We start from the raw sequence: 27,628 nt of genomic DNA on the forward strand, positions 1-27,628 counted from the left end.
AGAACCCGTTGGGAGAAGCCCAGAGCTTGCCTTGCATAATCTGTGAACACAAGGAAAGCTGTTTGTAACCCCAGGCGTGTTCTGCGGAGCAAAAGTTTATCATTTTCCAAATATTCAGATGCTCGTTTCATTTTCCCCCCTCCATGGCTGAGTTTGAGGTGGGTAATTTTTCCAGATCGGTACATAAAGATCAACTTTTTTTTTTCTTCCATTATGGAGGTTGTCTACACCTGCTCCATCAGGAGAACCATGTCAAACTGACAACAGTGATAACATGGATTCCATCTCTCTGGCCCTTTACTTCTCTGCGGGTTGCTGAAATGTCAGGCTGAATAATTAGCTGTTCCAAGGTTCTTCTTCTGGGCCCGTTGTTCATGCATTATTTATAGTGACATCTGCCTGAAAGTTGTCTCTGTACTGTTGAAGCTTCTCCATGTCTTCTTGCAGGCAGCTCGATAAACGCTGCCAGTCTTTGTCTGCTCCTGGCTCTGTCTTCATTCCATGGCTGGCATTGTGGCACCCCCTAGACTCAAATCAATAATCCACCTCTCCAAATGAACAGTCTGACCCAGATCAGCACTCGTTATGACTACTTGATGCAAATATACAGACCTGGGCTGTAGGTTTACTAGAACTAGCCGAGGCTCCTCCCTGAGACAAAACACTTGAAAGGATTTCGAGCAGACACAAGGGAAAGACAAAACAAATAAATCTTCTTTTTTTCCTGTTTTTGCAGAAAATGTTGCAAACAGACACGGGAAAGAAATTCCATTGATTAGAAATCCAGCAATGGTTTTTGACGCCTGAAAATGCGTGACGCTACGCTGCAAAGCTGCCACGTTTATCTGCAATGTGGTTCGCCGCTGTACAATCTCATTTCACCCATCAATAGGTAAATACTTAATGTTATGCTACACCTTGTGAAGTAGTTCTCCACGGCGGCTCCAAACATGGTTTAATTAGGAGACCTGTTATTCCACTGAGATAAGCAAAGTTGTAGATAATTTTTTTTTTTTTGCAAACATAGCTCTGCATATATTAGCCGGGTGAAAATTTGGGAATTCTGCACAAAGGGGTTGTTTCTACCCCTCTATCATACAGCTTACACAGATATCACCTCTGCTGATTTTATGCTAACGATACATCTGTGTTCTTAGGCCACATGTGAATTCTGTATCACTCGCGTTTGGCGGGATGAATACAGGCCAATACAGTCGTCTTTCCTCGCCGCTCTGATGTTCAGCAGCAATCGGCTTAGTAATGCAAGATGTCCGGCTTTAAATTGGCGTTGATAAATTCTGTGCCATAGGCTGCAAATCATTCAGCGCTGAAACAGCTGCTGTAACGCTGGAATGAGGCCAGCGACCAGCAACACTTTTTAGGACATGCTCTTGCCTGGAGAGAACTGTCCTTTTTCACCCTCCGCTGTTAGTTTTAGTTTGATGTTGGATGCTGCTGTGGTAATTCTTCTACAACATCACAGTCCCAGTGCTAAATGCTACCATACAATATCACCCCCCCTCCCCTTCTTCTCCGTCAGGGCAAGAGGAGGTGTGAAGGGCATGCTTAGAAAAGACCATGACCCTGCCTCTGTACAAGCTGTATTTAGTATTGGTGGCATGTAGCCATTAGACTTGCTGGAATGTTTGTGTGTGTAACAGACAGAGGTGGCGCTGCTGGCGCTGCTGGTGGTGGTGTTGGGGCTTAATTTGACGCCATGGCTGGGTAATGGATACACACTACAAAGTCATATTGAAATGACCTTAATCAAGCAAATCGTACAGCAGGAATAGGGCAGCGAGCTAACACGCTAATAGCTTTTCCTCAGTTGAAAGAACCTCGGCAAAATCTAATTTATGTCGAATATAGTCCTTCCTAAAACCATAACGCGACGGCCCAGTGTGGCTTCCCCTTTTCTCTGTAATAGCAACGCGCCTCTGCGGGAGATTAGTGCTATCAGGGGCCACAACAATGCAATTTGTTCTCATTGCCATGCCAGACAGGAGGGATTAAATGTAATCAGCCAGCTAGCATATTTAACTTAGCTATCCCTGTGTGCTCTTTCAAGAGGATCCCTGCGGCGCTCAACTGGGATGGTTATCGTCATTATCGTCCCCTAACCATGTCACCAGTATCCAGACACAAATGCCTTTCAAATGTGAAAGGACTCCACAGCATCAAGTGGGCTTGTCGTGGGAGCAATGTATTAATTCAGACGGCTTTTCATTTTTTTATTAGGGGGGAAATGGCAGATTATTTAAATGTGCCGATAAATTGCGCTTGAATGGTTTTATAATCACCGCCGAACCTTTTTAACCTTGGAAGGTTTGTTGAGTGTGCATCTTACCGAGTCATGCACTGCCACACATCCCCAACTTCAGACTGGCAGCCTAAGCTACTCATCTGCAACCGCATGTATTACACAGTCTATTCGCCCCACCTCAGGTCGACTGGAGCGAATGGGTGTTAATTGGCTTGCTCAAGGGCACTGTGACAGGTTCTGGGGGAAAGCGAGTTCCCTGGCTTAATTGTCCAGCTGAGGTCAGCTTTAGAGTTGGAAAGCTGCTTCCTATTCACCCCCCCATTTTTCTCCCCAATTACCCCACTCTTCCGAGCCATCCCGGGCGCTGCTCCACCCCCTCTGCTGAGCCGTGGAGGGCTGCAGACTACCACATGCCTCCTCCAACACATGTGGAGTCGCCAGCCGCTTCTTTTCACCTGACAGTGAGGAGTTTCACCAGGGGGACATAGCACGTGGGAGGATCACGCTGTTCCCCCCAGTTCCCCCTACCCCCTGAATAGGCACCCTGACTGACCAGAGGAGGCGCTAGTGCAGCGACCAGGACACACACCCACATCCGGCTTCCCACCCGCAGACACGGCCAACTGTGTCTGTAGGGACGCCCGACCAAGCCAGAGGTAACACGGGGATTCGAACCAGCGATCCCCGTGTTGGGAGGCAACAGAATAGACGACCACACTACTTGGACACCCGAAGGCTGCTTCCTTAACCGTGTATCAGACGTGATCAGATAGGATTACAAGAGCAGAGCACGCATGATCAAAACACCACGACTGTGTTGTGGCACTACAGGAGCTGTTTTAGTCAAGCTGGGAGACACACCAACACTCATTGAGAAAGTTCACTTTCAACTTTTAACCAATTACTGTGTCGGAAAAAGTGGCAGCCTAATTTGCCCATTTTCTTAGAAATCACCATTACCACGACTAATTCTGCTGTTAATGGTGATGACAATAGCCCACCATTTCAAACTGGTGTGTAATTTACAATCTAAAACCAATAAATTAGAGGAATTATGAACACCGGTAACTTTAGATACCCGATCTTAATTAAATCCTGGGTAAGCAAACAAAGTGAAAATGAAAGGGATTAAAAAAACGAGGCTTTTTTTTGTGTGTGTGTGTGCAAAACTCCCTTTTTGTAATGCACAAGCAAGGGTTACAGATTTCCCGCTCCACCGTTCGCCACCCAGTTTTCCTATAGATCGAATTCAGTTTATAAGAGGATCAGATGTGAGTTGTGCCCTGAGAACGTCTTGGTGGGTCGCTGAATATTTCAAAACCCTTCTCAACCCTGGAATAACGCATTCAGGGGGATCAACACAGACAGCCTGCGTGTTTCCTGTAGCAAAGCCTGCAAAACGTTTATTCCTCGGGGGGAAGCGGAGTCAATTTTGTGAGAGCGCATTGACTGAAAATGGATTTCTCGGCTTCAGCCAAATTTCATATTGATTTAGGTTTCCCCTGTTAGATATTAGGCTTGCCAACGGTTCACAAGCGAGCGCCGACCACACACAAACCCAAAGATGCATGCTCATTCATGTATGTGTTTTGATTGTGTGCACGTCAATAGCATAGGAGATTAACAACAAGGGAGCTATTTGGTACCCCCCCCCCCACCCCATTAATCATCAAGCGCAAATACTGTATTGGCACCAGGGGTTGTTGTTGTTTTTTTGTTTTTCTTTAGAGCCTCGTGGTTGAGTTTGTCTTATTGGGCCTCATCTCTGTGCTAATTTTGTGTGCAGATGCAGCGTGACTTACCACAGCGGAGACGGTCCTACATAAGCTCCGAGCTCCCCGGGGCAACTGAACCTGAAGCCTCCACATCTTTGTTTTGCAAATGGGGGAGGGAGCGATAAGATGCTGCAGAGACAGTGCCATTTTAAGGGTTCTGCTTGGCTCAGCAGTGGGGGTCCAGCAAATTCATTTCTCTGCATCTCTGCATCCTCGCCGCCAATTACTGCATCTCGCAGAGCATGCAGCGCTCTTGGAGAGGGGCAAGAAGGCAAAATAGGCCGTCCCATCCATTGTGTGGCGTGCCACTTCTCCACTGATTTTGGAGACACCAGCTGGCGGGCTCACAACTTAGGATAGTATGGAGGAAATTCAAATCTATGATGCAACGTTGTGAAATGCAGTTTTAATTGGCTGATGGCTACTCCGGAGAAATGGCTGTTGTCGAATGGTCTCAATGTTTTTTTTTGTTTCTATTTGAGACAGCTTACTATATGAAGATTAAGCATCTCATGTCTATTGCCTGCAGCTTTTTGTTCACGATCATTAAAAGCCCAGCTCTGTTTCATCTTACTACCCATAAGGGAGCAAAACTCTCCAATCAAACAGACGAGTTAAGCACTGGGAACGATGGGGAACTTTTGTTCAGATGGATGCACACTTCACAATTTGCTAGGTTGTGTTTAAAAAGAAGGTCACCTCGCTGTGAAAAGAGGGCTGCAGATTGCGCTACATGCTGTACTGCATTGCAGGGAGGGGGCATACCTTGTGAAACAACATGCGTCCCTGACCGCCTGTAGACCCCCTGCACACTTCCAGCTCAGATGATCAATTTGATCCATCCCTGTGCTGTTTGGCTCCATCTTAAGCCCACAATACTCTTGAATTGTCTTTGCAACTGATATACGTCAATATAGTCTGTCTGTCTTGTCTGTCTGTCTATCTATCTATCTATCTATCTATCTATCTATCTATCTATCTATCTATCTATCTATCTATCTATCTATCTATCTATCTATCTATCTATCTATCTATCTATCTATATATATATATATATATATATATATATATATATATATATATATATATATATATATATATGTTTATTGTGTGTGTACCATACAGCACTGATCGTTTCAAACATGTCCGCTTGTGTCATGGTGAGTTTGTTGGAATTAATGGACCGTTTATGGATCACTACCAGATACCCATGACAACCTCACCACTGGGCCACAGGGGTTAAAACTGGGTGGACAAAGAAGTCCTATGTTGTTACTTTACACAATATGTTTGGTTTCTAAGTGAAAACGTGATGCCTCGCTGGTCTGAGGTGGACGGGTAAAGGCCAATACAGAGGTCAGCCTCGGAACGGTGTAATGCATTTCTAAGTGGTCGAAACTTTGATGGGTCTACGCCTGTGTTGCTTCCCTTTCTGCCACAGCCACCATCTTTTTTCTTTTTTTTTTTGTCTGTTTGGTCCCCAAAAAAATGGTGGGATACACCGAGCGAGACATTTCCTCAGCAAGTCGGAACCCCCTGCGGGCTCGGTCAGGGGACACCGCAATGACACAGCAAAGGTGAGATGAACCTCCCGCCATCCTCGATAACCACAGAAAGGCAGAGAATGGAGAAGGATGCCGTGTCGATTCCTGAGCAGCCGCTGTGTGTCTATGCCCTTCAAGCAGCCACGGTGATTTCAAATAGGCAGGAAGAGATACCTCATTCTCCTTACATTAATTAGGCGCTCCTAAAGCAAAAGTCCATTAGTGTGCAAATTACTTCTGGGTGATGGTGAGCTCTCGTTGCCCTGTCAGTCCAACGGGGGAGATTCACCTCAGCGATCTGAGAGGATGACACAGCTTTCCACCCAGAGCCCAGCGAAATCTCCCAAGTACTTCCTCCCTCTCGTTTCAGTCCAGTCCATCCATCAGCCAGGGGTAATCCAATCACCACCAGTTTGCATGGCCCTAATGAAACTATATATAAGTGACAAATGGAGGAAATTGAAAAAAGGAGCCCACATTATTATTGGGCCTCCAACTCAAATGTTGCTGCTTAAACGATCAATGGTGCCACCTCAGCTGCAAATGTTGTCTATAGCACGGAACACGGCTGAGCAACCAAGCAGGCACAGCGGTGATGATTTAGGCTAAAAGGCATAGTTTCTGATATGGGTGTCCGGGTAGTGCAGCAGTCTATGCCATTGCCTACCAACACGGGGATCCCGGTTCAAATCCTCGTGTTACCTCCGGCTTGATCGGGTGTCCCTGCAGACGCAATTGGCCGTGTCTGCGGGTGGGAAGCCGGATGTGGGTGTGTCCTGGTCGCTTCACTAGCGCCTCGTCTAGTCGGTTGGGGCACCTGTTCAGGGGGGGGAGAAAAGCGTGATCCTCCCATGCGCTACATCCCCCTGGTGAAACTCCTCACTGTCAGGTGAAAAGAAGCAGCTGGGACTCCACCTGTATCGAAGGAGGGATGTGGTAGTCTGCAGCCCTCCCTGGATCGGCAGAGGGGGTGGAGCAGCGACCGAGACGGCTCAGAAGAGTGGAGAAATTGGCCGGATACAGCTGGGGAGAAAAAGGGGGGGATTATAAATTCTGGGAGGAAGAACTGATATTTAGGTGTTTGGGTGTGCATGTTGTCTGCAAGCTAACTCCGGTTTCTTCCAGAATTTTGTGACATACATCCTGGTTTGGTTGATGCGTCCGCGCTGTTTCAGCACATTGCTCCATAGAGAAAGCAGGGGTGGGAAGTGTGTCTGAACGTCTCGTTATAGGTGTGTTAGAGAGAGATAGGGAGCGGGAGATGGATTGGTTGGGGGCAGGGTGGGTTGTGCGAGTCTTCTTTAGTAGCCGGGCTATACCGGCCCTGTCACATTACCGGGACGGATGAAGCACTGTGACAGTGCGACCATGCTGTGAAGAGATGCAAGATTCTGGCTGTGGTACTTGTTTAACTCTGGGAGAGTTTCTCTGGCCGGCTTAAGAAGAGGCCAAGCTCTGCTGGCTCTCAGCACAAACACCCCGAGCCCAGAAGCTTCTTTTCTAATTTATGCTCTGTGTTTATTTTTGAACCCGTCTTTCTTTGTGGTGGTGAGCAGGGGGTAGGGGTGGGTGGGTGGGAGGGATGCACTAAAAATATGGGTTTTGAGTTCATTTGCTCTGTGTTATGGGCATCAAGAGTGCAGTATCTATTATAGGAATTGCTCACGACCACAAACAAGTTGAAAACACAGATACACGTGCACAAGCTTGCACCCGCGCTCACACCAACAAGGCACAGAGTGCACCAACTTCCTTGGTCGTGAATTAAGTCTCTCGTGGGGAGGGGAGAGAGAAAATCTCCTTGTCCCTCACCACTGTCAGGACAGCGTTGCACAGACCCTGACAGACCCCTTGAGTGCTGGGATGGAGGGAGTGGAATACGTTAGTGTCACAGCTCGTACGTGTAGTAAGTGGGGACCGGGGATGTGGAAAGGAGAGGGCGGAGCGGCAGACAGGACCTGGTTTTGAAGTGAGACAGACGGTAATTCAGGAGGAGCCCAGCCAGGCTTGCGGCCAACCATTGTCAGGCTAATACCGCCAAGCGGTCCGGCGGGAGGAGCAGCCACAGCATCTGGATCGTCAAGCACCATTAGCCTCCCAGCTCTGTTTTACAGCAGCTGCATTACAGCTTTGTTGACAAATGGCAGAAGAGTCTGTGATATGAATCACATAACTCAGGGGACCCCGGCCATGAATATCATAGCCACCCCTGCCTCCAACCCAACGCTTCCCAATGTCATCCCATCCTCACCTTCTCTCTCTCTTCCACGTCTCTCTCTCATGCTCGCTATCGTTCTCTCCCTCTCTCAGTCAACCACAGCAGCAGTAATTAACTTAATATCGCACTGTCACATGCATGATGGATCAGTCGATGGTGTTTCTGGTGGACCGTCCTCTCCTGATGGGGTGTTTCGTACTTTTTTAATATTTTCCCCGTGCATACAAAATGTAATTCAGCGATGCATTTAAATGTCTCCGCCATTACTTCAGTGCTCTCGCTACATCCCTCTGCACCACCTTCACTGAAAACGTCTGGTAACGCTGCAGAAGCCTTTCTGAAACGCCGCAGGGGTGCCGAGACCGAAACTGCGGCGAGCGATTTGTGTTGCGAAGCTCCGCTCTGCGGTTGTTTAGGATTTTCTCCGGGAAAGTTATAAATCTCACCCTCTAGCATGAGGCAAGGCAGTCTACATATCAGGGAAATGTGGGCAATTCGGGGGGCCTATTTGTTTGATAACAAACTGATATTGCCTCTCATTGATGTTGAACCGGGGCAATTTCCCTGCGAGGCACTAAATATGAATCTTAAAGACACGTCGTCCAAGCTAAAATATAAAGTTCTGCTATGGCTCCAAGATGAATGCGTGCTTCCGCCTTTATGGCCTTGCTTTGGCTTTGGCTTTTCTTTTTTGGCTGTCCTTGTGTGGGCTGTAAACTCTTTATACATTCAACATGCTGTCACCGGCGACTGTTAACTGGACAGGTAGACCTATGTGTGTATGAAAATCAGGTTTATTTACTGATTTGAGCTTCTGATATAGTAAACCCCTCAATGCTGTACGTCTCCCAAACAGCCGGGCTTTGAATGATGAAACACATGGGGGGGGGGGTTGCTGGGGTATTGACGTATAATGCCCTTGGACCGAAGCCTAAAAGGAATGAAAGGAGAGCAGTCAACCCCCACTGTTAACTCAAGGTTGTATTTTACGGGAGCAATATCCGTCTGTGTTGTTAATGCTGCGCTTAGTAGATGTGCGCTTTGTGTGTCCGCCTGCAGCTTTAGGGGGCACCTAAATCACATCCGCCCGCTGAATTTGAAGACCCTCTCTTCCGAGGCCGCCGTCTTCTGCTGCGGCTCATTCGCACATGTTGGGCGTTCGCTTTTAACACATCCAGAGGAGGGGCCCCGGCGAGCAGGACCCCCGCAGGCCCATACAAGTGGCTGCTGATCATCCCTGGTTAATACCCCCCCCCCCTAATCCTTGTTGACTGTCTTGTCTTGCTCACCGAGTGGGGCTGAAATAATTCCCCCGTATCTGCCATCGGTGTGCATTAAGAGCTGACAGTTTAACTGCCGCCATAATTGTAATAAATCAACCCGTTGTTTTGTGCCGTGAATGGCAGCAACATGGAAACTGCTTTGTGTGTTTTTTCTTTTCTTTTTCTTGTCTCTCTAACAACTGCCGTCTCTTTCTCTCCCACCGCTGCGTCCCATTGCCACAGGAAGTTGAGGTCAGTGACTTGTTTTCTACATCTGTCTTGTGCGCTTTCTGTCTTTCGTCCACGTTTGTCTCTTACCTAAGCAACCAGAAGCCCCCCCCGTAACTCAGTTAATCTGCAGATAACGCCTACCCCCCCCCCCCACCCGCCCTTACCCAGTACGGGTGCATCTTGGCGAGATCAGAACAAGTCTGCAAATAAGGGTTTCGTTTGGGTTCATTAATGGAAATCCGCTCTTTTCTTTATTCTTTGTTTTTTTTTTTTTTTAAGATTTCTAGTTAAAAATTCACTCCAATCTGAGCAAATATGACCGCAGAACAACCCCTCTGATGCCTGACCCGGTACCCAATAATTAAAGTGCCCTGGGCTGTAGTTGTACGACTTGACTGGAGAAGGCGGCCTCCTGAGAGGAAAGAGACCCATCTACACTTAACAAACATGATGCTTCAGAGACCTCGCTGGGCCTCTAGCCCAGCACCAACTGCTTTATAGCAGATACTTGATACTGTCTGTCCTGACACAGAGAGAACTGGGTCAGAATGGAGGCAACAAGTGGATGCTGAAATTTTTTTTTTTATCCTAATTCTAGTTCACATCCCACCGGGGACACAATTTAAAAGCCCAAGTTAGTTTGCAAATATTCCCCCTGCGACGGTGCGGGAGCTGAGATACTATGACAAATCTTCTTGAGAGAGACACGTTTAAGCCCTCATCCTCTTGTCTCAGCCATTTACTTTGAATATTAGAAACAAAACTACCTCATTTGGGTTGAGCGGTTCGGTATGGGAAAAACGCCACTATTTTCTCAGCGTTTTTTTTTCTCCAGTTAATTTGCCTCTAGCACACTTGCTTCTTTTAATCTTCTTAAATTTGGCTTCTCTATTCAAAATGTTATCTGAATACATTTTTAAATTTGCAAAGTCTCACTCCTAGTTGTAATGGTTATTCATGTAGCAGAGTGCGTAAATGATTTGGAATTTCTGTCATGCTGCTTCATAATTTATGCCCATTATGAATTCCTAGCAAGCTTATTAGTGTATTGTGTTGCCTGTAAAGCGGCCCGTTACCTCCGGCTCGGTCGGGCGTCCCTACAGAGGGTGGGAGGCCGGTGTGGGTGTGTGTCCTGGTCGCTGCACCAGCGCCTCCTCTGGTCGGTCGGGGCACCTGTTCGGATGGGAGGGGGAACTGGAGGGGGGAATAGCGTGATCCTCCCACGCGCTACGTCCCCCCTGGCGAAACTCCTCACTGTCAGGTGAAAAGAGGCGGCTGGCGACTCCACGTGTGTTGTAGGAGGCATGTGGTAGTCTGCAGCCCTCCCCGGATCGGCAGACGGGGTGGAGCAGCGACCGGGACGGCTCGGTGGAGTTGGGTGATTGGCCAGGTACAATTGGGGAGAAAAAGGAGAGGAAACCCCCCCCCCCAAAAAGCTCAGAAACCTTGGACATGTGTTTATAGGATCTGAATGTGCTCTGTCTTTGTCAACAATAACCGAGAATGATCAAGGTCATTGACGCAAATACGTTTTCTCTAGGACGACTACCTCAAAAATTTGGAGGAGACGGCAGGATCCGACGAAAGTAAGTTTGAAAAAAGTCATCCTTCTTGGTCACATCTTTGTTTTTTGTTTATTTTTAATCTCCTCTTGGTATTTCCTTTATCAGGGGTGTCAAACTCCAGGCCTCGAGGGCCGCAGTGTCTGCAGGTATTTGTTGCAACCGTGCACTACACCACCTGATTTAACTAATTAGCTCACCTCCTGGATCAAGGAGGGAAAGGAACTAGTTTAATCAGGTGGTGTAGTGCACGGTTGCAACAAATACCTGCAGACACTGCGGCCCTCGAGGCCTGGAGTTTGACACCCCTGCTAGATCAACAGTACTCACTCACGCGCGGTACGGAGGCCCGCGTGTATGCAGGTTTTCCTCCCCGCCCGGTACCACCACTGCGCTAGTTGATTCCACCGACCGGCAAACGTTCAGCCATACGGAAGGGGGGGATATCAATCACCAGAGGACAACCAATCGCACGTACGTCACATATACACGGTTTTCCACGGCTCGTGATTGAGTACCGCTGGTCTAGAGCGCACGAGGGATGGATGCAAAGGGGGCGAAGTGGCGTCTTATAGAAATAATTTCATGTGGTTTTCATTATCGTCGTCCTGGCAATTTTCCACCACTCGATTGACATTGCACGCACATACGCTTTTGCTATTCAGACCGTCCTTGTATTAAAAAAAAAAGACCGATTCAAACACTTGTCTGAAAGAAGCGTGCTTCCAGGGAGGCGCTACCATCACAGTCATTGCTAAGGGCCTTCAGTCTGCACGCACCGGCTGCAGCCTCAGAAATTCCTCTCGTAATAAGATGGCGCTCGTTACTGAAGTGTACGTTCAGTTGCAACCCAGCGGCTGGGGTCGCCCAGTGTCTTGAGAGCGTCCGCGGCGCAGATCGTCAGAGGCCGTGTGCTGGGGAATAGTGATGTGGTGCAGGGAGGACACACTGAGCCTTCATCCTGATCCATTAGCCGCCGTCCCGGGTTGAAGAGCCCCGCGACGTATAATTGCATCTGTTGCCCAGGGCTCAGCTCGTAAGTCCCTCCAGACTTTGCTTACCTCTGTGGGATCTTTTTCATAAAAAAAAACGAAGAAGAAGAAGAAGAAGAAGAAGAAGAAGACCCACACATCTTCTTACTTTTAAGAAGTTTGCAGCAGAAGAGAGAGAGATGGAGAGACTGTAGATATATACTCCAACGGTTTTGAGGGCACCGAGTGTTAGGGTCTTTTAGTGCTGCGGCGAGATATGAAGAAAAATGTGCTACCCTGTAATTTGAAGGGTGAGTCATTATTTCACAGGCCAGGATACACATCACTCCTCACTGATGTGGTGGCCAATTTAACACGGCCTCCGGATAACCAGGGTACACCTGTTGAGACATATTAGAGGGTTTGCTGTACCATCACACACACACACACACACACACACACACACACACACACACACACACACACACACACACACACACACACACACACACACACACACACACACTGACACACAGCATTGCTTCAAAAGGGCATTCAAGACTTGCCTCAAAGGGGCAAGATGAGAGAAATCGTGGCTTCTAATATTATAACCAGTCATCTGTTTTTAAAGCAGAGGGGAGATCTGATGTAATCCCCAAAAAAAAAAAACCCTGCTTCTCTTGCCATGGTATGGACGACGTTCATTTGAATACCATTGATTTTGTCCTTCAACCCATTTTCCAGCGGGACCGATTCTGCCGACCTAATTGATCGGGTCCCTCTTAATTGAAAATTCGACAAGACAGCAAAAAAAGTCTGGCAGGGTGTCACCACGAGCCCTGCAAACTGCAGAGGACCTCACATGAGGCCCCCCGCCGTCTTCTTAGGTGAGCTGATTGAGATGCCGGTGCTACCGCATAGAGCAATATCTCTGATGGTCACTGCAACGTGTACGATCAAAGGAACAAAGTGCCCCCCAGCACCCCCCCTCTCAAAAAAAAAGCGGGGCTGTTATTTTTAAGACCTTGAAACGGCAGCTTTGAACAGACAAACCGTAGGTCCTTTGTGCCTTAGAGTGAGAGTATTGCTGTTTGGATTCAGAAAAATGTGATGATACCTCCTTTTGTAGTACTTGTAAAAAAAACTATAAAAATATTGTGTGTTGTGGAATACATGTATTTACATAAATTGCTTTAATTGTTTGTCTAAATGTTTTAACCCTTCCTAAATGTAAAACAGTCAAATAGTTTGATAACTCTATAGTGGGGCTAAGTGAAAGGATCCCACAACCTAAACACGGGCACAACAATTAAATCTACTAGAAACAAGGATGCGGGGTAAGAGATGCCAAGCACTGCTGTCACCGACGGGGTTTGGTAGTAACAGATTACATGTAATCTGGATTTTGTAATCAGATTAAATGTACTCTACCCAGATTACAATTGAAACACGTGTAATTAGATTATAGTTACATTGTCAGTTATTACTTGGTTACATTTTTGATTGCGACTTTAAAATATGTCAATTTTAAGATGATGATGCTTTTTTCCCACGACAACCTCTGCTCTATTAACTCATGAAAAGCGCATCTGACATAGTATAGGGTTTCTTAGACAAGCGCTCCACTTTTTTTTAACCCCCCCCCCTTTTCTCCCCAACTGTACCCGGCCAATTACATCACTTTCCGAGCCGTCCCGGTCGTTGCTCCACCCCCTCTGCCGATCCGGGGAGGGCTGCAGACTACCACATGCCTCCTCCGATACATGTGGAGTCGCCAGCCGCTTCTTTTCACCTGACAATGAGTTTCACCAGGGGAAGTAGCGCGTGGGAGGATCACGCTATTCCCCCAGTCCCCCCCCCCCATAGGCGCCCCGACTGACTAGCGGAGCCGCTATTGCAGCGACCAGGACACATACCCACATCCGGCTTCCCACCCGCAGGCCAATTGTGTCTGTAGGGACGCCCGACCAAGCCGGAGGCAACGCGGAGATTATAACCGTCGATCCCCGTGTTGGTACGCAACGGAATAGACCGCCACGCTCACCCAGTTTGGCTGTTATCAGTCTATTGAATAGGAGTTATCATCACACCTCTGTCCCAAATATATGGGCTAGTACTAAACCTACTAGTCGGTTCAGGAGACCGTTATCACCCATTTATTTCAGTGAGCCAGTGTCGGTGAAGCCCAGCAGGCGCAGAAGGTCTGTAAACACCGATATCAAAAAGGTTATATTTGCCATCATTTGTTTAAATTGGGATTAACAGGGAGGGAGAGACAGAGAGGGAGAGAACGTGCCCGCGTGCAGACGACGTATATTCCGTGCGTGCCTTTTTTTTTTTGCGCTAATTTTTGCTCATGGAGTCTAAGCAAGTAAGGATTTGGCAACTTTTCATTGAGCATATTTAGCTGCTTGTTCACTAGAGGTCGGTGAAAAAAAACTTTCCTCTTTGTCTTGTTTTCTTTGAATACTTTGAATAAGGGGGAAAATCCAAAAAGAAAGAAAGAACCAGAATTTTTTTTTAAAACTAAATTCAACTTCTCGTCATTGTCACTTCTAGTTCCACCAGCCAATTAGGGTGAAGAAGGGGCGGGGCCAATGAGGAAGCAAAGCTTTGTCGAAGCAGAAAGGAGAAACAAATACAAAGATGAATCAACAAAAAATAGTGCTGATAACAGAAAACAAGTTTATTACACATGTATATTATCACAATATGAGAAAGCTGGGGTGAATATTTGTTTTGTTGTGAATCTCATGTTAATTGCATGGAAACACCCACTGACACCCCCTCCCAGTAGTCTGCTGTGCTCACCTGCAGCGCTAGCGTTAGCGGTGTTTCTTGGGAAGAGGTCTGCGGTGGACACATGACCTTATCCCATAACTGTGCTCAGTTGTCATGAGCTTTATAAGGGCGTATTTCACTAATGAGTTGCAAGCAGCTCATAGTCGGAGGAAAATCTGGAGCCTCGCAATCAAGACCACCTAAGTCCAGACCCAAGTCTTAAGGGGTGGGGGGTGATCAAAGTCAAGACTTTAAAAAGCATGGCGAGTCCAACTCAGGACCAGTTCAACACAACGACTGTCACTGAAGAACTAGAAGTCTACTATAAAAAACAAATGAAGTAAAAAAGAAACAAAATAGATTGGATTCCACTTTACGGGTCTCCTCAGTGGAAGTTTGATATTTATTTCGATCATTAAAAAAAAAATTAAAATCGTATACTCGATCGGTCTAGGACACCGTCCGAGACCGAGTCAAGTCCGAGTCATTGTGTCGTGAAGTCCGAGTCGAGACCGAGCCCCCTTCAAAATGCAGACTCCAGACCGGGTCCACAATCGAGCACTCTAAAAAAAAAAATGGGTTGTTCCACCTGAGGGGGAGGGGGGGGCTTGCAGGGTGCTGCAGACGCCGTTGTTCATTTTTATGTTGCACTTGGAATTGTTAAACGTTCTTCATCACTTCTTTGTTTTCACTTTATAGCCTCGTAAGCCTCACCGAACACATTTCAGCTTCGGCGCCCTGCTGTCACTTCTCTGGGGTTTCATCTCCGTGAGTGCGTGAACGAGCGGGTTCCTTTCCAGTTGCACGAGTTGCATCTAAAATAAACAATCCTAACACTGACTGACAATAATTATAAGATGCAGCTGAATCTCAGCGGCCCCTTCGTCTCTCCAGGACGCTTAACGTTTCAGTCAGACCGAAAACAAAAGCTTCCCTGGTTTAGATTCAGATGCTCATTTGCATGGAGTTCATTAGTAGGATTTTTTTTTTTAAGCAGACTTTCCAGTCTGAACACACCTGAAGCATTTCATGTAATTGGCACTGTATCATAAGAATACCAAGAAAAAGAAAAAGAAAAGAAAGAGTTGGTGAACCGCCTAGGGTGGAGTTTCCAGTCGAGCGGCTGAACAGCGGCACAGAAAACCGGGGTGGCGGTGCTGAGGAGGGCCAGCGGCCTCCAGAGCAGGCTCTTGATGACGTCCTGGTTGCAGTATGATGAGGACCAGCGCGTCGCCCCGCCCCCTTTTGCGACGTGATTCGGAGAGGATTTCAAATCATAATGGCTCCTACACATCCTGGTCTGGCGCTGGCATAGATCTGGAGCAGAAACCAAGCGGAGGCAAACGCTACAGCCAGGAGAGGTGATGGGGCGGAGAAACCGTGAGCCAAGCTCGCTTGTCAGTGCAAATTAAATCCCCTGTTTGAATTTAATTTGGTGTCCCTCCGGCCTTGGGTGTAGGAGGTAAATGTGAAAGCTGAGGGCACGTGTGGAGTTTTGAGCCGCCGCTTGGAGGCAAACTTGAGGGGGGCTTTGAGGGGCGCCCATAAACACACGAGAGGGCCAGGGAGCTGCAAATCCCCGTACAGAACTGCTAGCAAAACACGCTGGGATGTTGTTTCTATGGGAACATGAGGCTGTTGAAAGGGAAGTACATCCTTACCCCCCCCCACCCACCCACCCACACACCCCCCCGGATCCGCCTGTGATTACAGCACCCTCTTTCCAAAAAATGCAAAGATAACTCCTCATAGGCATCCTACGGAGAGATGATCACCTTTTTATTTCTTTTTTGAAAACTGATGTTGTTTTCCCGATTGCAGACCCAGTGACTCCAAATTTCTTATTTATTGGATTAATTTGATCTGCCTCGTGTTATTCAGACTTGGATCCGGTCCCGGGCATAAGCTCTGTAAAGACATATTGTTGATGTGGCTACGGAGATGTGATTGTGCAGTAGGTGGAGGGTGGATGCTGTGGCCGCTCACTGAACAGAGGAAAAACAAGAAGAAAGTGGGTATACTCTGTAAAATACACCCACAGAAAAAGCCATGCAGTGGAGTTTGGTTTGGTGCCTCCTTTTTTTGTTTGTTTTGGATTCCCTCCCCCCCTTTTTTTCTCCCCAATTGTATCCGGCCAATTACCCCACTCTTGGGAGCCGTCCCGGTCACTGCTCCACCCACTCTGCCGATCCGGGGAGGGCTGCAGACTACCACATGCCACCTCCAATACATGTGGAGTCACCAGCTGCTTCTTTTCACCTGACAGGAGTTTCGCCGGGGGGACGTAGCGCGTGGGAGGCTCACGCTGTTCCCCCCAGTTCCCCCTCCCCCCTGAATAGCCGCCCCAACTGACCAGAGGAGATGCTAGTGCAGCAACCAGGACACATACCCACATCCAGTTTCCCACCCGCAGACACGGCCAGTTGTGTCTGGAGGTAACCGGAGGTAACACTGGGATTCAAACTGCCGATCCCCGTGTTGGTAGGCAACCGAATAGACCCCTACGCTACCCAGATGCCGGTTTGGTGCCTCCTTTTAAAGTTCACGGTCTATGCTTGGGACCTGTGCAAAGAGAAGGAATTTTAAGATTTACCGTGACAGCGGCTTACATCAAATATAGGGTACAGTGACGAGTAACGGCCTTTAGATAAGCCCGAGGGAAACGGCGAGGGATGGCATTCAGTAAAGAAGAATTAATGTGGTGCGCTCAGGTACAGAGAGAATATGTTATGCCGCTCCTTTCTGTTTGATGGTAAAATACAGTCGATGTACTCCGAGATGAGGGATCTTTTTCTCTGCAACCCATCCTACTCATATTTCGAGTCAAGAAAAAAAAACAGCGCAGGGCAAATGAACTGCCAGCTATGGAGCCACAGTATATTTTGGCCTCGGGTGTTAAGGGCAGGCAGTCTATCGGGGCAGATTAAGTGGATAAACTCCAGGTAAAGTAGAAATGGTCACAAAATCAATTTTTTAGGGAACAGCTGTTTCCAGTTCACGGCATGACATCTACATCTCGGATGCTCCGCTGAGCCATAAATGCGGCGTCTTGTATTTTGATTGGATCGTAATCGTGGCCCAGGTTTTGCTCTAGTGTGAAATATGCTTTAGATTGACTGTCATGCAAGCTTAATCACTCTGCAGCCAAATACACGAGTTGCATGTCACAGGTTCCCCGGCAGTTGTAGCTTCGGGCTGTTCATAGGCGAGCGTGGTGGCACTCTATCCTGTCGAGCTCAGGAGCCTGTTGTTAACCTGCACACAAATCACGCCGCTCTGATAATTGCTAAACTACTCCGAGACAAATGGATTTCTTCCACCAATTTGTTTCATCTCGCCATAGTGCGACGTACCGCTGTGCACCCTGGGACATGTTCCCCCACCAATATTGAAGATTTCCTCGGAGTTGTCTTGTCATACACGGTTGATGACAGCCCCAGAATACTTGCGAAGCTCTTTTCGACCCTTATACCGTTCTCTTGTAGCGCCAAAGTGTCACCTAGTCGGTGGATTTGCAGGGATCTGGCTGGCGGCCACACTGTCTGATGACCGTGTGGACTACAAAGCAGCTGCTGGGAGCTGACTCAGGATTTCACAGCTTAAATTTCTTTCACCGGGCACGGCTTGTCAATCATTCTGAAATCCATTTCAGGCAGTGTTTTTTTTTGTTCTTCACAGCCACTACTGCAGAAAGTAAATGGACTGGGACAGTCGGACTCTCTCTTTTCATGAGGCAGTGACCACCATTGGCTGAGGAGAGGTCAAGGACACACAATGCTATAGTCACTCCAGTATGTCAGTGGGAGAGAAGTGGCATTGAACCATTCAACTCTCTTAAGCGTGAGGAGAGAGAAAATGGGAAGTGAAAAAGGATAGAGAGAGAGAGAGAGGTTAAGAGAGAGAGATAGCGAGGCCTAGGCGAGCCGGTGATAGGTTGATGTGGGGGAAGCGGGATGTGACAAGCGCAGAGAAAGAGATGCTCAATCAATTCTGTCAGACTCTCTGGCAATCATAAAGGGGGAGCTGCAGGAAACAACAAACAGGGCTATCGACCGAGAAATGTCTTGCTAATGACGGCTAGGTTTCCGTGTTTTCTGCCCATTTCCTTGCTAATGCTATGAAGTCATTTGTGAGTGCTGCCAAATCATTTTAGGGCACAATTTCATGATGTGTGTGTGTGTATATGTGTGTGTGTGTGTATGTGTATGTATATATATATATATATATATATATATATATATATATATATATATATATATATATATATTTCATTGATCTGTCAAAATAAATGTTTTTGTAATAAAGGGAGCTCATCCCGAACACCATAAACATAGAAGCAGATTATTTCAGCTGCTATCTGATCGGCACTAACCGACTCACTATCCCATCTGTTGAAGTCACAATGTGTCAAAACACGATGGAAAACAGCTGGAAGCACCATATTTTCATTTTTTTCGTAGCATAGACACAAAAAAAAAACCCAAAACATTCTGCTCTGCCTCATGGGGAAATTAAAACAATGTGGCGTTGATTGACACGTCTGGGTTTCAGTGTTGTTGTATCTGTTCTGTGCCTGCAGCTCTGGACACCACCAAGGACCCGTGCCAGAAGGTGAAGTGCAGCCGCCATAAGGTGTGTGTTGCACAGGGATACCAGAGGGCCATGTGTGTCAATCGCAAGAAAGTGGAGCACAGGTAGGTGGGAATCTGTCTGGCAGGCACGCCTGACATCGCTATTTCAGTCCCACCATCAGAAGCAACCTTGTTTTGCATCTGTGAGGTCCCGGTACCCTGGTGTTTATATTTTGTTTTGTTTTTCTTGTTTCTTTTAAATTGCTGCACAGATAGGTCACACTGTGGTGTAGGTCTCAGCAGCCAATATCTGTGTGTTGGTGAAGAAGACAGTTTTGGGGTTTTCCTCCCCACTTGTATCCGGCCAATTACCCCACCTTTCCAAGCAATCCTGGTCGCTGCTTCACCCCCTCTGCCGGTCCGGGGAGGGCTGCAGACTACCATGTGCCTCCTCCGATATGTGGAGTCGCCAGCCGCTTCTTTTCACCTGAAGTGAGAAGTTTCGCCAGGGGGACGTAGCGCATGAGAGGATCACGCTATTCCCCCTAGTTCCCCCTCCCCCCTGAACAGGCACCCTGACCGACCAAAGGAGGCACTAGTGCAGCGACCCGGACACATACCCACATCCAGCTTCCCACCCGCAGACACGGCCAACTGTGTCTGTAGGGACGCCCGACCAAGCCGAATGTAACATGGGGATTCAAACTGGCGATCCCTGTGTTGGTAGGCAACAGAATAGACACCCCTGAAGAAGACTGTTTGAGTGGCTGGTTGGGCAGGTGTTGAATACAACTCTGCATCGGTGCCAGACAAATGAGCCCGGGGTGATGCTTTGCTTAAAATACAGCACCGATTTTAAACTATGATTAATCACGTAGGTGGCTGTAAGTAAAGCTACGGCAAACTGTGAAACACAGAGGTGACATTCATTATGCCACTTACGCTGTGCTTCACAATACAATGCGTGGTTGGCCTCTGAATAGCAGGCAATGAAAGCAGTGCAATACAATGCGCGGTATTTCTTTGCTCACTTGACACCGTGCCATTCATTCCTTTTTATATTTTGACCACTTACTACACTGTGTTTATTGGAATTTAGGTTGTGGTTCTCAACACCATTTAATGTGCACGGACCATTTTGTTTTGTGTGGAACACCTCGCTAAGAAGGCATCTCTCCATTCCTTTACCCATTTTCTTCCACTCTGATGGGGGGGGGGGGGGGGGGGAGCCGGGCCCTGATATGAAAAGAATTAATGGAGTGAATCATTACTACCTGTAAAGTCTATCCATAGCGACAGGCATTTATCAAGAGATGAGTGTGCAGTGATGGGTAATGAGCATGCGAGTAAAAGCCTGAGAAGTCACACCACAGTGCCTTAAAAAGCTTGTGGTTTTGCCGAGTATGAAAGAACTCACTGAGAACGAGGTTACCGAGGGCTGTTTGGAGCTAGGCGTCTCTGTACATTGCCAGATAGATAGCGGTGATGTGGTGATTATGGCCTCAACACAACTCTACTGGATAAAAGACAGTCAGAGGCTCCCAGCGAGGTTCCTTATGACAAAAAGAAATGAGGTTACACTATTCATCCATCATGTCAGGTGTGACGCTGGTCTTGCAGGGATATATATATATATATATATATCGGTTATTTCCTCTCCCTTTTTACTTTTCCTCAGAGTCAGGCAGCCGGGGCAGCCCAAGGCCCAAGAAAGCAGCTGCAAGATTTGCCCCGTAGCTGCCACATCAGCTGTATGCGGCTCTGATGGACACAACTACGCCTCTGAGGTAACGAAAATAAGGAAACGTGAAAAATCATAAGCCAGCATCTTTCTACACACCCCTCCGCTCCATCTCTGTAGGATAGAATTTTTTTTTTTTTTACTCGAGAGATATCCTCTTTTGCTTTATTACTGTATTCTGTCATCATAAAATCAGGCTAAGTAATGGAAAGTGCTCATGTCATCATCTGATATAACGTGACGAGTCCAGTCATATACTGTTTCCTCCTGTGCTGACTTATATATGTGAGCGCAGCGGGGCGGCACGGTTCATCACCGCTAGCGGGGACGGCGGGTTGCACTGGCTGGTGAACGGCCGTATGATTAAAGGCCACCGCAGCTTTGAGAGACATCACCATACACTGGCCATGCCCAAGATCTTTTATTGATTTATGTACGGCTCTTAATTTTGACCTTGCATGAGAAGACAGTGGAAAATGACAACTTACTCTCTCGCCCCCCTCTCACCGAGCACATCGGCCCATCTGAGTGTGCTTTCTCTTTCTCACCCACATTTATACTAAAAACTGCATCCATGCCTCAGTTCAGCCTCTCTCTCTCTCTCTCTTCCTCCCTCCATCTCTCTCTCTCTCCCTCTTGCTCCCTCTCTGTCCTGACAGTGTAAGCTGGAGCAGCAGGCCTGTCTCACAGGGAAGGACCTCAGTGTAAAGTGCACCGGTTTTTGCCCTTGCGCCACAGCCTCTATTCCCATCGCAAACACTGACAACAAATATGGCAAGTGCCCTTTTTTTCATCCTCCCAAAATTGATCTGTTTGAATTCCTGGATCTTTCACCGACCTGTCCACGTGTCCATTTTTAACTCTGTCTGAAGGCTGTAAATAAATGTTGTAAAACGTTAGCAAACAATGGTGGACATGCCACAGACATCCCACTCTGTAGGAGAGGACTCCTATCTCCTTACAGAAAGCACGTGGACAATGTGTGCCGTTTGAGATCAATATTTGCGGATTCCAAAGATTAGCGTTAGCTAAATAGCTCCCCCTCTTAGTAAAATGGTCTTTGAGTCTAGTAGTAATTAATTATTCAGAGTGTACACTATCTATCATTGCAACCAAACAGTATTGATTACCCATGGCTCTTGGGCACGTGAAAATGCCAATAGATCAAGCGGATGAAAGGCTAGTTCTGTTTTTCGTCTGTAAACTGAAATATGTATTTAGCCTGAAACCGAAAGTGTATTTCTATTGAAAGGCAGCAAATTGCCATGGTAGTTAATTGGGAACCGATGTTTTCCTTGACTTAACTGATTATGCACGTAGAAATTACGATATGGAAATCCAATACTGCGCACTAACAGGTTTCACTCAGCAAGCGAGTGAGCTTGATGGTGAGGAAACCCAACCATTTGTGCTATGCACTTTTTGTTATACTGCATGCACATCGGTGGGTGCAAGAGAAAGCGATACCACACGCCCGCCTTTTGTTTGAGGCAGGTGAGTCAGAATGCTGTTGAGCGAGTGCCAGGCTTTTTCAACATTGGGATTCCCCCTTTCCCTCCCCCCAGAGAGCTGCACCGGCCAGGACCTGGCAGACCTGGGCGACCGCCTGCGAGACTGGTTCCAACTCCTTCACGGAAACGCAAAGCAGAACAACTCTGGCAAGCCCGGAGCTGGCACTGCCTCAGGTGAGAAGCAGGGGTGACAGCTCCTCCCTCCAAGCTGCTGTACGCTCTGCTGCCTCCACACTTCTATCTCAATTGCGTACAAAATCGAATACACTGGAAGCAGCTAAACACGAAATAAAAACTCAGTGGTTTCAAGCAAAATGCAAATGTTTCCTTCGCGTGGGATTTATGGAGAAGCTTGTACAAATTCACTGAGAGTCTCTGCAAATCGTGTCCCACAGTGCTGGATAAGAGCCTGGTAGCCAGCTGCAAGGATTCCATTGGCTGGATGTTTTCCAAGCTGGACACCAACAATGACCTCTATCTGGACCATGCTGAGCTGGCTGCCATTAACCTGGATAAGTACGAGGTCTGCATCCGACCTTTCTTCAACTCCTGTGACAGCTACAAGGATGGGAAGGTCTCCACAGCCGAGTGGTGCTTCTGCTTCTGGAGGGAAAGTGAGTAAAATTTACCTTTTTCACGAGAGGAAAGTAAAATTCAGTTTAAAGTGAGATGCATAAGGTGAGGTGAGGTGGGATAAGATAAGATAAGATAAGATAAGATAAGATAAGATAAGATAAGATAAGATAAGATAAGATAAGATAAGATAAGATAAGATAAGGAGATTATTTTGGCCAGCGGCAAATTATAATCAGAATCAACTTTATTGGCCCAGTGTGCATGCACATCAGGAATTTAACTCTAGTACACCACAGCCTCTAGCACTTGCAGACATCACTCACACAGAAAAAGAAAAAGGAAAAAAACAAAACAAGAAATAAATGGAACAACAGGACATTGGAGGCAAGCATGCATGCACAACAGGTATGTCGCTACTATACAGTTTGGTTATGATTGAGTAATCAACAATCTATGCCCATATATTATACCATATTGTTTATATACTATATTGCCCATACACTACACTATATATACCATACCACAACTCCACAACCCATCATGACCATATACAATGCTATATACTCCCCCTATATTACACTATTATGTACCAGAAGTAGACACTATATACTCACCTACCAGCCACTTCACAACTACATACTATATTATATACCTATGTTACAACCACAACAATAACAGCAATGCTGACAAGTTCAAACAATGCAGCAGTTTCCATTTCAACAATGCAAGAAACAAAAGCTCCAGTAACACAACTTCTGCACAACACATACATACTGTAGTGTTGGAAAAGACAACCTTCAATGATAACGTCCCCTTTATCTGATCAGAGGACAGACAGGGAGATAATATTCAGCAATGTCCATAAAGACAGCATCCCTATCAGTCACATTAAAACATCCCACTGACTAGTTCTACAGCAATCAACAAGGATGAGTATAGCACACATAATAATATAAAAGAGAAGTTGAAGGTAAGATTAGTCTCAAAGGATAATATGAAGTGTAAAAAAAAAGAAGAACAGTAGAATCAGCACCACGGTTATCGTTCCCCGTTTCTTTTCTAATGCAGTTTCAAGTGCTGTTCAAAAGCGAGTTCAGGTTTTGGGTTCGATGTGACATTTCTTTGTTTTTCGACGAGGGTTTCCCATTGGGAGCAGAGTTCTCGCCTTGTCAAGAAGCAAACCTGTTGCATTTGTGAGGCATATCAAAGCTGATGCTGTTCCCGAGTTTTACTGTGAAACGCAGAATTCACATAACTGACTGTTCCGTATCGAGGCTGGCGGGGGATGAGAAAAAAAGACGAGACAAAATATTGAGAGAACGTGACAGTTATATTCATCTCAACACTGGATGTCTGGGTGTATTTACATGGGAGAAAACGCCTGTCATTGAAATCCATTTCCGGAGACTGTGTGTGTGTGTGTGTGTGTGTGTGTGTGTGTGTGTGTGCTCCATGTAAGGTTTTTTACACACTACTAACTTGCACGTGCCATTTCATTTTGGTGTAGTTTCAACATTTGTGCATGTTGCACCTATTTTTCCGAGTTTGTTGTGGGCAGATTTAGTGCTAGGTCATGTTCATAGGAGCTGCTATATTTTGCACACTGATGTTCTCATTGATCAGGCAGTTGACTCACCAAAGGCATGCCCTAGATAATAATGATCCCCTCATTAATTATTCACAAGTTGGTGATATTTTTATACTTAAGGGTATACTTAAAACAATTTGCATATTTGGGCAGTTTATCTCAAAGGAGCCATAAGGAAATCATGATGATGAGCTGTAGCTAATGGACACTGTGTCCTGTGTATACGTTGGAGTAGAAATCGTTTTTTGTTTTTGTTTTTTGCCATTAAATAGTCAAGCAGCCAGACAAAAACAGCTGTCTGGAAAAGTTGGGAAGACCAAGGATAGGTTACGACCTGGGGGACTGCCGCCAAATGGTCTCCTTTCTCTGTGTTTCAGAGAAAACCAGCTCACTCTTTGTATTTCTCGGCCTTTAGCCGTACACTTTCACTAATCTCTTGACAATCAATAACGGCTGCGAAGGAATGAAATTTAAGAATTCTTAAACAAATCGATACGGGGAGTGGGGGGAGGGGTGTAATAATGAAGGACATTGATTGAGATAAAGTTTGGCAGACCAGTTCAAAGTATTGCCTGTCATCTGTGCTCTTGCTTTATTTCCCCAGAGCCACCGTGCCTGGCCGAGCTGGAGAAGATCCAAGTACAGGAAGTGGCCAAAAAGAAACCTGGTAAACAGTGAGCACCTCTCGCCATAGTTAAAGATGAGAGCAGACTGTAATAGTACCTATTGTATTGTGCAGACTATGTTTGTTACTGCATCACAATGTTGGAGTAACATATGTCCACTCCATCAAGTACTTAGTGATACAATATGCAATTGATCCCTTTATTACTTGCGAATGAGAAAACCAGCCAGTGCCGCATCATGTTAAAACATTTTTGTGGGGCGTGGCGGTCTATTCCGTTGCCTACCAACATGGTGAGCGTCGGTTCGAATCCCCGTGTTACCTCCAGCTTGGTTGGGCATCCCTACAGACACAATTGGCCGTGATCTGCGGGTGGGAAGCCGGATGTGGGTATGTGTCCTGGTCGCTGCACTAGCACACCTCCTCTGGTCGGTCGGGGCGCCTGTTTGGGGCAGGGGGGAAACTGGTGGGAATAGCGTGATCCTCCCACGCGCTACGTCCCCCTGGCAAAACTCCTCACTGTCAGGTGAAAAGAAGCGGCTGCCAACTCCACATGTATCAGAGGAGGCATGTGGTAGTCTGCAGCCCTCCCCGGATCAGTAGAGGGGGTGGAGCAGCGACCGGGACAGCTCGGAAGAATGGGGTAATTGGCCAAGTACAATTGGAGAGGAAAAATCCCTGAGGGAAAAATCCAAAAACAACAAAAAACAACAAAAAAAACCCAAGATTTTTGTGGCTTTCACTTGTCTGCATTTCTCACACAGATACACAATGTTGACCCGATGGTGAGACATCGTCATGTTTCTTTTCAGTGGAGCACTCGCGTTGTAGTTGTTGCAGGACCTCCACATAGCCATGGCAGCACGTTGTTACGGACTTTACCTTTAATTTTTACCTGGCACATGAGGTCAGTGTGTTTATCCTTATTTTAGTCATACAGGCGTACAAATGAAGCGAAATGTTTTTCTTACAGGGCACACAGACTTACAATTAACATCTAATGGACAGAAACTGTTGACGTTAACATGACAAGCGGGCGGCGCGGTGGCCCAGGGGTTTGCACTGTTGCCTCACAGCAGGAAGGTCCTGGGTTCAAACCCCAGGTCGTCCCAGGTCCTTTCTGTGTGGAGTCTGTATGTTCGCCACCTGTCTGCGTGGGTTTCCTCCGGGTGCTCCAGTTTCCTCCCACCATCAAAAAGACATGCATGTTAGGGTTAATACTCCTGTCTGTGTCCCTGAGCAAGGCGATGGCAAGAACTGGAGTTGGTCCCCGGGTGCTGCAGCTGCAGCTGCCCACTGCTCCTATACAATAGGTTGGGCTACATGCAGAGAATTTCATTGTAACCTGTACAATGACAAAATAAAGTGGCTTTCTTCGTCTTTCACGTACGACAATAGGAATACATTGTCATTACAACAGTGCAACTGACAACACAAGACTGGGCGGCCTTCACATAGAACAGAGTGTTGGGACTTAACTGAACGACAAAAACAAGGACAGCGCATTCCAAGTGCTGAATTATTGTTTTACCATGCCAAATTTATTTATGTATGCATTCCAGTTTAGTTCAAGGTCATTTAAGCAGGACTGCAACTCATAGTTGACACATGAACCAAGCGCGCGGCGGCCTTAATGTTTGCATGGAGACACTGCTGTCAGAAAATAAAAGGTGTCTCTGCTTACATCGTTTCAGATCCCTTACCCAGGTCGTGCTGTCATACTGTGCCTGCTGGCTAGTCGACGAGTGCCTCCGGCACTGCTATGTGGTATGAGCCTACTTGTGTAACAAGATGCCCAGAGCAGCATGCGAGTCACTGGAGGAGGCTCATTAAACAGATCACAAGCACACGGCTGGTATTAGGCCCTAATCAGGCTGGGGGATTAGGGGGCAGCGTTGGCTTTAGGAAAGAGCAGGGCTAACACACCCGTTTGGCTTATTGGCTCCCTGAGAGCCCCATGCTATCTAACCGGCATATTAAATTTACCACAGTTTTCATTCTGTTTTTGGCCCAGAAAACCGAGATATGCCCTTACATCCGTGAAGCCAACTTTGCTCTCTTGTGTTTTCCATATGTATCTTGGCCAAGGTTGCAGAGTGGAAGGCTAGGAGTGAACATTAAACTCTGGTTGGATTTGATCGAAGTGTCCGGGCGGATGCTGGGACACTGGAGCTCTGCTGCTGGGCCGTGGCCACATCTTCATCCCTTTGCATTAGAGTATAAGAAAACGTACACCTAGCCGAGTTTTCTGTCTTCAGCTCATTCCGTTTCTCAGGGGTCACCACAGCAGATTGTTGCCCTCCATAGCTTTCTGTCTGACACATCCCTCTCCCGCAGTCCAACTCTCCTCATTTCCTCATCTATCTGGTCTCTCCATCTTCTCCTTGATCTTCCTCTTTTTCTTTTGCC

General features: G+C 46.9%; 1 protein-coding gene across 1 annotated transcript in view; it reads left to right on the top strand.

Moving 5' to 3' along the window:
* LOC130127738 (testican-2-like) overlaps window positions 1-27,628 on the top strand; it is a 35,393-nt gene that overhangs the window by 5,788 nt on the left and 1,977 nt on the right. The window contains exons 2-9 of the mRNA XM_056297460.1: window positions 9,306-9,314; window positions 10,834-10,879; window positions 19,187-19,301; window positions 20,857-20,965; window positions 21,579-21,693; window positions 22,485-22,604; window positions 22,826-23,044; window positions 25,199-25,261. Coding sequence (XP_056153435.1) covers window positions 9,306-9,314; window positions 10,834-10,879; window positions 19,187-19,301; window positions 20,857-20,965; window positions 21,579-21,693; window positions 22,485-22,604; window positions 22,826-23,044; window positions 25,199-25,261 — 796 coding nt within the window. The remainder of the gene's footprint in view (window positions 1-9,305; window positions 9,315-10,833; window positions 10,880-19,186; window positions 19,302-20,856; window positions 20,966-21,578; window positions 21,694-22,484; window positions 22,605-22,825; window positions 23,045-25,198; window positions 25,262-27,628) is intronic.

Source organism: Lampris incognitus, chromosome 17, assembly GCF_029633865.1.
Source record: "Lampris incognitus isolate fLamInc1 chromosome 17, fLamInc1.hap2, whole genome shotgun sequence".
Classification (NCBI taxonomy): Eukaryota; Metazoa; Chordata; class Actinopteri; order Lampriformes; family Lampridae; genus Lampris; species Lampris incognitus.